The 15,127-nt window shown below is 35.6% G+C and overlaps 1 protein-coding gene across 1 annotated transcript; it reads left to right on the plus strand.

Moving 5' to 3' along the window:
* The first annotated feature begins 1,944 nt into the window (after positions 1–1,944).
* Positions 1,945–4,712, plus strand: LOC128204816 (uncharacterized). Its single transcript, XM_052906226.1, has 3 exons — positions 1,945–1,972; positions 3,476–3,697; positions 4,536–4,712. Exons 2-3 carry the CDS (start codon positions 3,497–3,499, stop codon positions 4,710–4,712), a joined length of 378 nt encoding a protein of 125 aa, XP_052762186.1. The 5' UTR covers positions 1,945–1,972; positions 3,476–3,496.
* The last annotated feature ends 10,415 nt before the right edge of the window (positions 4,713–15,127 follow it).

The following is a 15,127-nucleotide window of genomic DNA, read 5'->3' on the forward strand; positions in this document are numbered from 1 at the left end:
CATTCATTTCATGCACTGTTGAACAATTTTTATGTTAAAAAAGATTTTTTAAATGATATCAAATTTTCTGATCCTTGTCAACTCTCATCTTGCTCCATATTCCCAAAATATATCATAGAGGCACAAAATTGGTTTACTTTTGAGAGATGAAAAAAACATTATACCACAGTAAATCTTTTAGCAATCACCAATCATTAAATATTTTGACACTTTCTGCTTTTAAATTCACGGTTTCAGTTTTGATATCAGTAGTTAATATCTTCCATAAATGCTTTATTTAGTAAGTAGTTAAAGGTTTATAAGTCAAAATCTGTTTGTTATAATGTGTATGTATTGATTTTGAATAAGAGTGTCACTTTTCTGCATTATTATGTTTAACTTGATTGACTTTAATTATCAAAACAAAAATAATGTTAGCAATAATTTGGTGTTTTTAATTCAAACACTTATTTGTAAAGGCTTACATGTTTGTAAACTGTACACAGATCATATGCTTTCTTTCCTTTCATCGCTAGAGTCAAATGAAATAAACATAACTGATAATAATCCATAGAAATAAAAAATAAACTATTTTTTTTGCATCTATAAAGTGTGAAAGTATATTTTGCCCCTTTGAATTTGAAAACAAGTGCTTTGAAGGTTTACTAAGTATCCTATTTTGAATAGGAATTTCCCATTTATTTTAAAAAAAACACACAAGAAAATCCAAAATTCCTTCAAAGAGTAGGGACAAAATATCTTTAAAATGTTCAGTGTATCTTGTTTAGGGTATTTTAAAATCAGACATTACATTTGTACTTGATTGGTTCATATGTTTGTCCAGTTTAGGACAATCACTCAGGTCACTATCAAACATTGTTTTAGTTTTCTTTGTTTCTTGCACACTTTATTTTTACTCTGTTACTCTGTTGTACAAATGTTTATTACATTTTTTCTGCACAATTTAGTGCTGTTTTTTACATACACGTAGTTGATATTAGTTGTATTCCTATTTCTGTATGAAATAAACTTTACACCACAATCACTACCTTTGTTCTATCTATAGCTGTGACCACAGGTGGCAGTGTCATACATATGTTTATTGTAATTGTTTTATGCATTGTTCAGTAGAGCCGTTATTTATACACAAACAGCTAATATGTTTATTATTTCTGTTTGGAATCAACTCTATGCCACAGTCAATCTTTTTTTTCTCTGTTTTATAGCTCTGACCACAGGTGGCAGAATCGTATAAAATGTTTATTCCAATTGCATTCTTCACTGTTCAGTAGAGCCATTATTTACACACAAAAACAACTATTATATTTTTTATTGAGTTGCCTTTAGGCAAACTCTCTGGAGTCATGTTTGATACCATATTTCAGAGTTACACTTTTTTTCGCGGACCCCTTGATTCAGGTAGAATGCCGCGCTGAAAGAAGTTCCATATCTATCATGTTTTCCACATGCATAGTTCAATTATTATGTGTGATGTGTCTTAATAAATCATTTATTGTGCGAGTCTGAAACTCGATTATTTGCATTTTGGTCAAATGAAGGTATTAAAAATGATTTATCCTGTCTCGTAGTAATTTATGCTTTTACATATTGTCAGAGGGGTGAGCGCAACACTGTGTTAAGTGTAAAGCAATAAAGAATGCACTTAGCACAGTCTTGCGCTCACCCCTCTGTCAAATTGTGCAGTACCGGGTAATAAAAGTAGTCCATTGAATTTCCCGCCAGCTTGTCAAAACGCGCCCAATTATGTGGTACTTCGGCTAAAAGTAGCCATGAATGTGAAGTGTCGGGCGTGCTATTTTGTTATTTCATTAAAATAAACGTATGGAAATTAAAAAAATTAACGTCGAGAAACGTTTGTTATCATAAGTGATTTATATGCAATTCATTTTGAATGTTCGACTAAAATATCGCGGAGGAATCGTCGCCAGCTTCAATCCTGGCTAACTCTTCTACAAACCACAAACTATATCTGGTAAGTAGCCAACTATAACAAATTGTTTTTCCTTCATTTTCTTATTGTATGTGTTGAGTATTTTACAATCATAGCAGTGCATTGTTATTTTTGTCTTGTGACATATCTGCACAATTTACAAAGCGTCCGAAGTCAGTCATTTTTCAAAAACTCTGGGCATCGTTCAACAACACCGGAGCCTGCCATTTTGTAAAATCTCGGCCCTCGTTCAACAACAACGAATCGACAATCAGCAGTTCCGTTTGCATGCACTTGAATATATTGTCATTCTCTTGAGTTTTCTTTTTATCGTAGGTTATTTATGTTTGATGTTCTCTGTGCATTTTTAAACAAACCATTTTTGCACAAATTACGTAGTGTCAAGGGGACGCCTGAATTCGACTTCGGAAAAACGATCCGTCTTCGTTCATTTTAGCATGCATGGAATAATTTCGTAACCAAGTCTTATGTTTATCTCGGGTTATATATGTATGTTGTATTCCGTGCATTTCTACTTAACGTTACTCGAGTGCGCATGCTAAATTTAGGTTATCATTTTACTGCGCTATTCGCCCCCACCACCATTATCAAACACGTACATTTGGGATTTTTTTATTGATGTTCACACTCACAGACATGTATTGAATTGACATATTAAAGACTGGTTAAAAATCAATTAACATTTTGTTTACATCAAGAGTTTGATAATCAATAGTTTGAGGTGTTTGGAATATTGGATACGTTGTTAAAATATTGTAAAGCAAGTATTTGAGAAGCACTTGTGACTTTTTTCATCAAGTGTTTACATCACACGTGTTTGAATATTGGAAACGAGATTTTAATTGTTAAGTGGGTGTTTGATCAATAGTTTGATTTTAACTTTTTCATTTTTATTGGTCGAGTTTCTTTGATTCTAAGTCCTTTGGACTGTATTGAGCACAAAGTGTATTCTAAGTGTTTTCTCAAAGTGTATATTTTAAATTTTACAGAAATGTTAACCACATCCAAGATTATGTGTTGCAGGTCAAAGTTCAATGTCACAAAGCTTAATTGTCATATATTCTACTAATACAGCTAGTGACTTCATATTTGGCATGTAGGTGTACCTGATGGAGCCACCAATTTTCAGTGGTAACATTTGAAGGTCAAGGTCATCCTTCAATGTCAAAGGTCAACTTTTGAACTATTGCTGATACAGAATTGATACTTGACATGCATGTGTATCTCATTAAGTTGCAGATATTCATTTGTAACGTAACACAGTCAAGATCATCCTTCAAGGTCAAATGTCAAATTTATTTGTGACAAGACCCTTTGGGCGCATTGGTGTTTCAACTACACACTTTTATTTACCATCGCAAGGGTTACAATTTGACAGGGTAATAACTAACGTTTTTTTGTGTGCAAATTTAATGCCCCTTTACAGGCAGACAAATGTTGGCATACATAAAAGATGATTGAAAATAAGCAATCAAAAACTTCTTTATGCCACATCAAAGATGTCGATGTTATTTCTCCTTGCAGGACAGCGTTGCCACTACAGTAATGGTGAATGACAAAGAGGTGAATGTGCGGACCATTACGGTGGAGGACCGTACTGGGAAGGTGAAAGTCAGCCTGTGGCGCAACATTGCAGCAGAGCCTGTGGTGTTGGGGGATGTTGTTGCCATCACCAATATTGTTGTCAACAGCAAGAGATATAACAATGAGGAATCCCTGTCGTCAACACAATTTACAAAGATAGAGGTAAATGCTATATCTTGGAACATACAAACATACATGTACTCGAGCAAAAGTTCCTTTCCAAATCCTCTGATCTACCTAAACTATTTGCAATGCACAGACTTGAATTTTAGCATGAAGGTGCATCTCAATGACCGACACATTTTGAGGGGCCACTTGTCAAGGTCACATTCAATATGTAAAATTGCCATTAACTTTTCATCCATTTGACAAACTTCATATTTAACATGATATTGCATCTCAGGAAGCCGCTCATTTTTTTAGCGGCCATGTTAAGGTAAAGATGTCCCATCAACATCAAGCGTTTCATTTATGAAATGTTTATACTACCCCTGGCAATTACGCATGCAAACTATTGCGATAGTGTATTTGTCCCATACTCTAACTTAAAAACTACTTGAAAGAATTAAAGGAATTGAAGGAATTTGATTGAAACTTGCAACTTAGATAGATAGCAATGTGAAGTTGTGCACTTTGCAAGGGTTATAACGCTTGGTCAATTTGTTGCAGAGTTATCTCCCCTTGTTCCATAGTTTAATAGTGTAAACTTTGTCCAGAGCATACTATGACAACTACTAGATTATATTTGATAAAGTTTTAAACAATGGTAGAGCTCAATTAGAGGAAGTACAGTTTACAAATACCATAACCCATGTTTGCTTAATGACAGAGTTATTTCCCTTTGTTACTTTTTCTTGTCCAGTGCATAACTTGAAAACTACCGGATGGAATTTCATATACTGCATACAATGGTAGAGCTCAATGAAAGGAAGTGCAGTGTACAAGAACCATAACCCCTTTATGCTTAATAACGGAGTTATTCCCTACTTTATTTATATAGGTTACTGACATGCCAAACACCGAGATGACGGCCACCATTCTAGGACTTGACCTGGGTGATGTGGAATCCCAGTTACTCACAGAACAGGATGGAATCTTCAATGTATCAAACGAAGTGCTAGTTGCAGCCTTTCAGTGTCAGTTGGAAGACATTACAGCCAAACTACCAAAACACTGAATTTCATAGCCAAAGGACAGTCTGTGGTCACCTTTAATGAGTGAAAAATCATGTTCAAAGTTTATAGTTTAGAGATGTTTACTTTTCATACACTGGAGCATGACAGTCTGTGGTCACCTTTAATGAGTGAAAAATCATGTTCAAAGTTTATAGTTTAGAGATGTTTACTTTTCATACACTAGAGCATGACAGTCTGTGGTCACCTTTAATGAGTGAAAAATCATGTTCAAAGTTTATAGTTTAGAGATGTTTACTTTTCATACACTGGAGCATGACAGTCTGTGGTCACCTTTTATGAGTGAAAAATCATGTTCATAGTTTATAGTTTAGAGATGTTTACTTTTCATACACTGGAGCATTCATAGTGTTGCCTGTTATATCATTCCATCACCAAGAATTACCAAACTTGCTAGCTCTTGACCTGGGTGGTGTGGAATCAAGCTTAGTCACAGAACAGGATGGAATCTTCACTAAATCGAACGAGGATCTAGTTATCACCTAGGATTATCAAACTTAGTGTGAGGATGCATATATTGAATGCAGCGTTCCACTTTCATCAGTTTCATGTCCTTCTGACGTTGACCTTTACATTTGATCTTCATTATTTAGAGTAATATTCTTGATGAAAATTCACTTTAAAACACACAAAAATCTATCTTTGTCTGTTAGAGGACATTACCTATCTGTCATTGATGTGACAGATTGATGCATTATTTGATGTGAAAGTGGCTTATTTTACCTATTATAAAAGTCATTTGAATTCAATTTGAGAATTTTATTTCTCATAGTTCCTGCCCACAACTGTCAATCATTATGTGAACCACCAGCCGCGTTTCACAATTTTACTTTAAAGGTACCAGTATGAAACAAGAGCAGCAATGTGCCAATCAACCTCTTGTGTACTTTTTAATTGGCCAATTGTAAAGCACGCAACGGTTCGTAAACTAATTTACAATCTGGGGTGGGAATCATGAGGCATTAAAATCCTCACACTTTATTCATTTTGGTGTAATTAGCGACCCCCACACATCAATGTGGGAGCCCTATAGTAATCACCCTGTTTGTCTGTCAGTCCATTCGTTTTTTGTTTTTCTTCCATAACTTCAGTATTTCTTAACACATTATCCCCTATGCTATATTTAGATTCCGACGTCATTTTTATATTTTTAGCTAACCAAAAATAATCTTGAAGGCAAAGTATCGGTTTATCTCAATGGTTTTAAAGGCATTATGGGATATAGAGCATTTGCTCCTAAGGAGCAAATGCTCTATTTCTCACAATTTCTTCAAACATCAGCCACAATAATTGTGCAATAATGTGTCTCTAGGAGATAATGAGTTAATGGAATTTGATAAAACTTCATACAATAGTAAAGCTCAATGGGAAGAAATGCAGTGTACAAGAACCATAGCTCTAATTTACCTAATTATGGAGTTATTGACCTTTGTTACTTTGTCTTGTCCGGAACATAACTTGAAAACTACTGTATGGAATTTCATAAAACATCATACAATGGTAAAGTTCAATGATAGGAAGTGCAGTAATTTGCTTAATTACAGAGTTATTGCCCTTTGTTACTTTTTCTTGTCCAGAGCAAAACTTGGAAACTACTGGATGGAATTTCATAATACTTCATACAATGTTAAAACTCAATGAGATGAAGTGCAGTGTACAAGAACCATAACTCTTAATTTGCTAATTATGGAGCTATTGTCCTTTGGTACTTTTACTTGTCTGGAGCATAACTTGAAAACTACTGGATGGAATTTCATATTTACTCCATACAATGGTAGAGCTCACTTGGTCAGAGTTCTAGTTCAATTACATATTGTAGGAAAAAATCTACCTCTTTTACTAAAAAATGATTTCATCTATAACGTTTTTGGTCATTACTTTTACCAGACGATATAGGTTTTTTTTCGTGTTTGAAAGATTGAATATTCATCAGCAGAATTACTTTTAAATCTTTGTCAGTGCATATCTCCTATACTATATGGCCTACGATCACCAAACTTGGCTTGTGGTTGCATTTTTGGATTGTGAAGTGTCATGTATCACTATCATTCTGACCTTGACCTTCACATTCTACCTTGATTTTCACACACCAATTGAGTGGAGGCGTCCATGTACCATATATGCATGTCTACTAGTAGTTAAGTTTTAAATATACTTTAGTTAAATACAAGGAGTACAGGAATACTCGCATTTTATTATACCAGGCTTTAAAAATTGAATTTGCTTTTGCCAAATTCCAGCTACAGCTGTCTGCATTCTTTTTACATGCTCTTGGTGACACCTTCCCTAATTGACCACTACCTATCTAAGACAGGTAGTTGTATTAAAGAGTTGTTTTGCTGAATACACTCAACAAAACTCCTAATCGGTCACCTAGGTAATCTTCTAATATTCCCTTCCCTGTACAATAAGCTTAATTACAAATTAGATTTATGAAAAGACCATTATCTCGTACACATACTGTGAAAACTTGGTTCACGTACTACGCTTCATCAAAAAGATACAGTGTCTCAAATGACAACACTATCAATAATAAAAGTCACAAAATCTAACATAGCGTATAAAGGAATAAAAATAAAAATACCACCCTTTGTCACTTTAAAATGATATTACACGACATGTGAGACTGATACACAGTCACCAATGGCTTAATAAGTTAAAAAAAAATGTTCAACTTTAACATTACCTTCTATGTGAAACAGAGACTGTGTCAAAAGATTTTAAAAATACAAAATCAATGAAAAATGTGATTCCCTATGGAATTTGCATTGTAATTTCTTTTCCTTGTGACTTTTGGATTAGGAGTAATCACATATGAACTGTGGTTTCTCTGCCGTTTAAGCTTCGATTTAGCTGAAATTTTCTAAGAATATTGCCACGAGATGGGGAAAATAGAATACTGAACTGTATATTGTTGACACTTTATGCATTTTTCAGGAAAGTTACTTTACTAAGTGACCGATTAGGAGTTTTGCCAAGTTTACATCAGCTGAGACAATTTTCAAGTTGGTGGCATTACTTTGGGTACAATTTCTGCCATTTAACACTTAAAAAGGTACCCTCCAATTAATGCATGACTTATTGTCACATGTTCAAACTTCTGTTGCTAATGCATGTTGCTAACTTAATGCATTTTAACACAATTGTGCCCTTCATATATTTTTTTTGCCCCCATCTCTTAAAGAGGGGGGCCATATAGATTTGCCTCTGTCCATCCAAAATATTTGTTTCGTGCATAACTCTAAAAGCACACATACTTCAGACTTGAAACTTCATGGATATTATTCTGGGTGTGAATTTGTTCACCTTGGTATTTTCATCCAACCACATTTAACATTGACAGTCAAGTCAGAGTTATGGGCCTTGATTTAGTGAAAAAGTGGAATTTTCACTTTGTGTCACATGTTACTATGAAACTATTAGTGCTAGAATGATACAACTTCATGGCCATATTATTCAGGGTGTGAACTTGTGCACCTGGGTATTTTCATCCAACCACATTTAACATTGACGAGTTATGGGCCTTGGTTTAGTAAAAAAGTGGAATTTTAATAACTCAAACTATTAGTGCTAGAATGATAAAACCTAAGTTATATATTTATATCAGCCGGTAAACTTGTGCAATGGGATATTTTCATACAACCATATTTTGATATTAACAGAGTTCTGGGCCTTGATGTGTTTGTGACCAAATGGTAAATGGGGGCATCTGTGTGCTATAGATACATTTCTAGTTCCATTTGGTACCAAATGAAAAGTTGTGGGACTGCTGCAAGCATCCGAAATTTTCCATGTGAACTTTATTTCATGTACATTCACTTGTGTTTTTAGCTCACCTGAGTATACAGGTGAGGTATTGTGATCGGTCTCTGTCTACCAAAACTGTTCAAAGAATTCTGATATGTCAAAAATATCGCCACCAGGGTCGTCGCCAGTTTTCCTTATACACTATATAGAAAACTTTGAAAATCTTCATCTCCAAAACTACTGGTCCAATTACAAAATTATTTCACAGAAATGATCCTTGGGTGGACCTCTACCAAATTTGTTCAAAGATTTTTGATATGTCCAAAAACATGGCCGCCAGGGGCGGGGCCAGTTTTCCTTATACGGCTATATAGAAAACTTTGAAAATCTAATCGAAAACTACTGGTCTGATTTCAAAATAATTTCATAGTAATTATCCTTTGGTGTACCTTTACCAAAGTTGTTCAAACAATGATGATATCTCAAAAAACATGGCCACTAGAAGCGGCCAGTTTTTTTCTTATATACCTATATCATAAAGATTTTTGTGCTGTTTCTTTTGTTGCCCTTTTATCAGGTGAGCGATATAGGACCATTATGGTCCTCTTGTTAAATGTTTGGTAAGTTCACTTGTGCCATATTGCAATTCTGACATTATATGTAAATTTACTTATCTTCCATGTTTTTGATATGTCTTTTGCATATTATGTTGCCTAAGATTTATTTCTACGGCTTGAGTAAACTTTCAACTGTTTTTAAATATTGTGTATACTTCACTTGTGCCATAGTGAAATGGTATCAAACATACACTCAGTCAAAGGTCTAACCGATCACTATTTAAACTTGATTCTTTTAAAAACTATATTTCTGTGCTGTCTGAAAAATTAGACATACATATATACCTACTTAGCGTAAGCGTGTAATATCCGATAGTGGATTCGTGTGTATGGGCGCTGTGGCGAGTGGTAAGAATGAATTTCATTTTTTCGCACATTTTCATTAATTTCATTTTGTGATACAAAATATAATAATTCAGCCATACAATCGATGTCATGGCTGAATAATTCTATTTTGTATCACAAAATTCATTTATGAGTAATTTATCTTTTACATATCATACGGAGCAACGTACCTGTCTCACAAAAGTGCCGGTATTCACATACCAACAGCCATGGAATGATTCTTGATGGACAGTCGCCCCATGTTTAGTTTTTTTTTATTTATGGCGGTCGACATGTAATGTAAAGCCGCAGTTGGGTGTTCGAACCATCGAGTTGACAGGTTCCACATGCGAAAGAATGAAATATAGCCATACCGCTCATCACAGCACCCACATACACGAATCCACTATCGGATTTTACATGCCAATGCTAAATAGGTATAGTAATGTATGTCTAATTTTTCAGACAGGACAGAAATATAGTTTAAAAAAAAATCCAGTTTAAGAAGTGATCGGTTAGAACTTTGACTGAGTGTATGTCATTTCACATATCTTACAAACTATTGATATGTCATTTGCTTATTATGTTGCCTATGATTTCTTTCTATGTTATGACTAAACTTTTACTATACTGTACATATCGTTGTCTGTTTGTCTTTGTTTCATTCAACTTAGATATTTCTTCAAGCCAATTTTTTTTTGGCTAACCTTAAATTAATATAACAGGAATACAACTGCTTTCATAGTACATCGTTTACTCATTACCCGATATGCTATATTTGGATGATGACATTATTTTCTACACTTGGTTATAAATTTTTGAAATGCTTTGCAAAAGAAAAATTGAATTTCTAACAGTTTTGAAAACCTTTTTAAAAAAGTGAGCATTTGCTCCTTAAGAAGAACATGCTCCATTTTAACATTTCTCGGATGCATCAAAATGTGTCTTATCAGATAATGGGTTAATAGTGTGGCGGGTTAGTGTTAGTACACATAATTAATGGCAACATATCAAAGCCAAGATCATCCTTCAAAGTCAAAGGTCAAATTTAAGGTTAATCAAGATGTTAATAGGCCATATTGCATACAGGCAGCAAATTGTTTTACAAACAGTGTTTTATGTGAAACATGAGACATACTATTTTACAAAACTGATAATGTACAACATAAACCTTGTACTTGTATTACTTTTACACCATCTTGTATGTACAATCTCATTCTAACCAGTATTTCAAGCAGATTCTATGCCAATCTAGTCATTGTTTTTTTTCTTCATCTCATATCTTCAAAGGCTTAGAAAAAATAACCCCTTCACTCCCAGGCCAAGTGTGCACATGAAAACTATTATATTTACTTCCAACTTATAACACTTCCCCAACCTTTGGTAATAAAATCTATGGATTGAATTTCAAACAGTTTGGATCTAGATGAAACTTTAGTTACTAAGTGTCTTGTACAGGCTCAAGCCATATTCATAAAGCTCCTAAGGAAAATCTTAAACTTAAGTGAACATTTCCATTGCAGATTTCTCACTTTTTTACCCATAATACTTCAATGAAACTTTGCATTCATATGCAAAACTATGTTTTTCATAAGCATGAAAAGTTTCTTTGACGTTTGCTTAAATATAAATTGGAAATCCGCATCTGAAATGTTCACTTAAGTTTAAGATTTTCCTTAGGAGCTTTATGAATACGGCCCCTGAGCTACTGTGTGCCATTTAGGCCAGTAAACAGGTTAAATATTCACTATTTTGTTACCTCTGATTTTTTACCAAATCATACTTAATGTGCAATGTATCTATTTTCTTGATAAAAATAAAAGAAAAGTCCACACATTTTTTTTTTGTCACTATAACCACTTCATCAACGTCAAGGTCACACTGATTTCAACTGTTTTATGCAAGACTTGTAACTGCAAGTGATTTTACATCCGACAATTGTATACAGCTGTTTGTCTCCCTCCAAGTGTGACCTTGACCTTATAGGTAGGGACCTGGATCTTGTATATGTCACATCATCTTCATGTGCTGAACAACTGTGTATAGTTCTTTCAAACCATGACAATATTACATGTCTCATGTCTGCTAAAAATCTAGAACCTTTCGTCAAATATTTACAAAACTTTTGTTTACTCATATAAGCTTCATTTAGCAATGCATCTGCAAGAAACTTCTCTTGGCAACTCTCAGGACCTTCAGTCCTTTGATTTCTGTTTGGAATCAACTTGATGCGACAAGCAATCATTTTTTTCTCTTTTTTATAGCTCTGACCACAGGTGGTGGTATCATTTTTTTTGCACATTTTAGAAGAGCCTTTATTATCAGACAAACAGCGGATATATTCTTATTTGCATATTAAACAAACTCAAGACCACATTTACTGATCAGTCCCCAATTTCTCGAAACTTCTTAAGCTAAACAGGCTTACCGGTAAGTAGCTTATTTTAATTAGCCATAATACATGCTTAAATTGAATTTTGATCATTCAAAAATGGTTCATTGTGATTATCATAAAGATAATTCCTATCTTAAGCATAAAATATCTTAAAGAAGTAAATATTACGTAAATTATTGAAAAACAAAAATAGTGAGCTTAGCTTAATCCTGTTATATGGGACATAAGAAGTTTCACTCGCAATAGCGCTATTTTGCCCAGAATGATAACGCCACGTTGTGAACCCACTCGCACTAGCGCTATTTTGCCCAGAATGATAACGCCACGTTGTGAACCCACTCGCACTAGCGCTATTTTGCCCAGAATGATAACGCCACGTTGTGAGCCCACACGCACTAGCGCTATTTTGCCCAGAATGATAACGCCACGTTGTGAGCCCACTCGCACTAGCGCTATTTTGCCCAGAATGATAACGCCACGTTGTGAGCCCACTCGCACTAGCGCTATTTTGCCCAGAATGATAACGCCACGTTGTGAGCCCACTCGCACTAGCGCTATTTTGCCCAGAATGATAACGCCACGTTGTGAACCCACTCGCACTAGCGCTATTTTGCCCTGAATGATAACGCCTCGTTGTGAACCCACTCGCACTAGCGCTATTTTGCCCAGAATGATAGCGCCACGTTGTGAACCCACTCGCACTAGCGCTATTTTGCCCAGAATGATAACGCCACGTTGTGAGCCCACTCGCACTGCGCTTTTTTTGCCCAGAATATTGGCGCCACGTTGTGAGCCCACTCGCACTGCGCTTTTTTGCCTAGAATAATGGCGCCACGTTGTGAGCCCACTCGCACTGCGCTTTTTTGCCCAGAATGATAGCGCAACGTAATGAGCCCTCTCACACCGCGCTTTTTGCCCAGAATATTGGCGCCACGTTGTGAGCGCACTCACACTAAGGTTATTTTGCCCAAAATGATGGCGCCACGTTGTGAACGCACTAGCACTAGCGCCATTTTACCCAGAATAATGGCACCATGTGAACGCAATCGCCCTAGAGTTATTTTGCCCAAAACGATAGTGCCACGTAGTGAACGCACTAGCACTAGCGCCATTTTGCCCGAAATGATAGTGCAACGTGAATGCACTCACACCAACGCTTTTTTGCCTAAAATAATCGCGCCATAAATGAGTTGAGATTAAAATTGAGAAATGATTTAAAATTGCTTTAATGATATTAGGGCATGAAATGTCCAAGTAGCTGAGACCTTATTATGAATGTATTCATATATTAAAGAATGATAACGCCACGCTGTGAGCGCACTCGCACTAGCGCTATTGTGCCAAGAATAATGGCGCCACGTTATGAGCGCACTCGCACTGCGCTTTTTTGCCCAGAATAATGGCGCCACGTTGAGGACGCACTCGCACTAGCGCTATTTTGCCCAAAATAATGGCGCCACGTTGTCAACGCTCTCACGCTGCGCTATTTTGCCCAAAAGAATGGCGACATGTTGTGAACCCACTAGCGCTTTTTTGCCCGAAATGATAGAACCGCGTTGTGAATGTACGAGGTATGTTCGGAAATTTCCCGGACTGAACGCATTCCTTTTGAAAGGCTCATTGTATTATAATGAAACTAAGTACGGACTTACTATATCTATTATTCCATGTCACTCTAAAATTTCGATTCCATACATATAACAGTAAAAAAGTTACAATAAATTTAAAACATGTACCAACGATATGGCGGAGCAACCCGACGTTAAAATTTATAACGTCAATTCAGTTTACCTCGTACTTGTACTAGCGCTATTTTGCCCCAAATGACACTGTGCTTTATTGCCCAAGATAATAGCGCCACGATGAGAATTTCTCGCACAGCGCTATTTTGCCCAAAATTACGTCACCAATTTTAAGCGTCATCAAGTTCCCATTGTAAACAAATAGCGAATTTGGTACGCAGATTTCTACGCATGCGCGCACTCACGAGAGTCCGGTCCGGTTCCTTTCAGGATTCAATTTAAAAAAAAGTAATTTTGCTACATCAAGCCTGTTACGCTGTTTCGATAAATTTGAAATGAACATTTAATGGCAATAGAAATCATTTCATCCGCATGGTTGGATAATTATGTTTTCCATTCAAAATAATGTGATATCAAAGGCAAAAAGTCGCTCTCCTAACAGAAAAGCCATTCACAATCGTCCTTGCGTTAAATGAACTGCGACATCGCCCTGTAAGACGCACAGAGGGTCATTCCGGTATCATTTAATGAATTAGATCCAAATATGATACTTGTAGTACGCCACAAAGAATCTATTCAATAATCTCATCAATTAACGGCATTATTGTAACGTCCGCTTCGTTACCCCATCCCACGTAGCGAAACTGACACGCCTGATTGTTTTTTTTGTGGAATCACCTTGCTAAGAAGTTTAGTCGTTTAAATGAACTCTTAATAAAAGAATATTTTTTCCTAGAATACCATGCAGAAATCCTGCTTAAAGCGAGATTGATAACACGCTGTCGGTCATGGTAATAAAAACAGTCAATCACAGTACAAAACCCATATGTATTTTCTGAGAAACAGCATGCAAAGATCTTGGTATTTATTATTCGTGAAAATTAAAATCTTGATAAAAGTAGAATGCTAATGTATTTCTTGAAATGCCGTGTAAATGTCCTGTTTTTAAATGAATTGCCATGCAACGAGATTTGTTTATCGTACACATAAAACCTTCGTACAAGTTTATACACGAACTCTGATTCCAATTACTACTACCTCGCCTACTTAAGCATGCTATATTTCTGAAATACATAAATATTAAAATGATCACAATAAAAACTCATTCTTTTTAAAAACAAATGCTACTTTACCATAATATATTTCAGGAAAAAATACATATTCTAATGATTACAACAAAATTCCCACTTTAAAATTTCTAGTAACTTAACTATGCTATATATAAGAAAATACACAGGTCAGAGGCGCATCCAGGAATATAATATAGAGCGGGCTTAACTAAGGGGGCGTAACATTTTGACTCGCACTCTTCCCTCAGAATCGGAATTGATTTAGTTTAAAATATTGGAGGGAGGAGGGTCATAGAAAATATTAACAATTTATAGTCCGAAAATGTGCATTTTTGGGCCTATTTTATACCGTTGACACTCGCTTTTAAAGTGCTCAACTCATGAACCTTTGAATCTCGCTTTTAAAGTCATCAGCGCATTGTGCTTTAGACGCTCGCTTTTAAAGTGTTCCAGTCAATGTACCCTCGACACTCGCTTTAAATGCCCTCGACTCAGTATGTCGAA

Source organism: Mya arenaria, chromosome 10 (genome assembly GCF_026914265.1).
Source record: "Mya arenaria isolate MELC-2E11 chromosome 10, ASM2691426v1".
Classification (NCBI taxonomy): domain Eukaryota; kingdom Metazoa; phylum Mollusca; class Bivalvia; order Myida; family Myidae; genus Mya; species Mya arenaria.

Coding starts and splice junctions, on each gene's coding strand:
- LOC128204816 (XM_052906226.1), top strand. CDS start 3,497: ATGGTGAATGACAAAGAGGTGAATGTGCGGACCATTACGGTGGAGGAC. Junction 3,698..4,535: donor CACAATTTACAAAGATAGAG/GTAAATGCTATA, acceptor TTATTTATATAG/GTTACTGACATGCCAAACAC.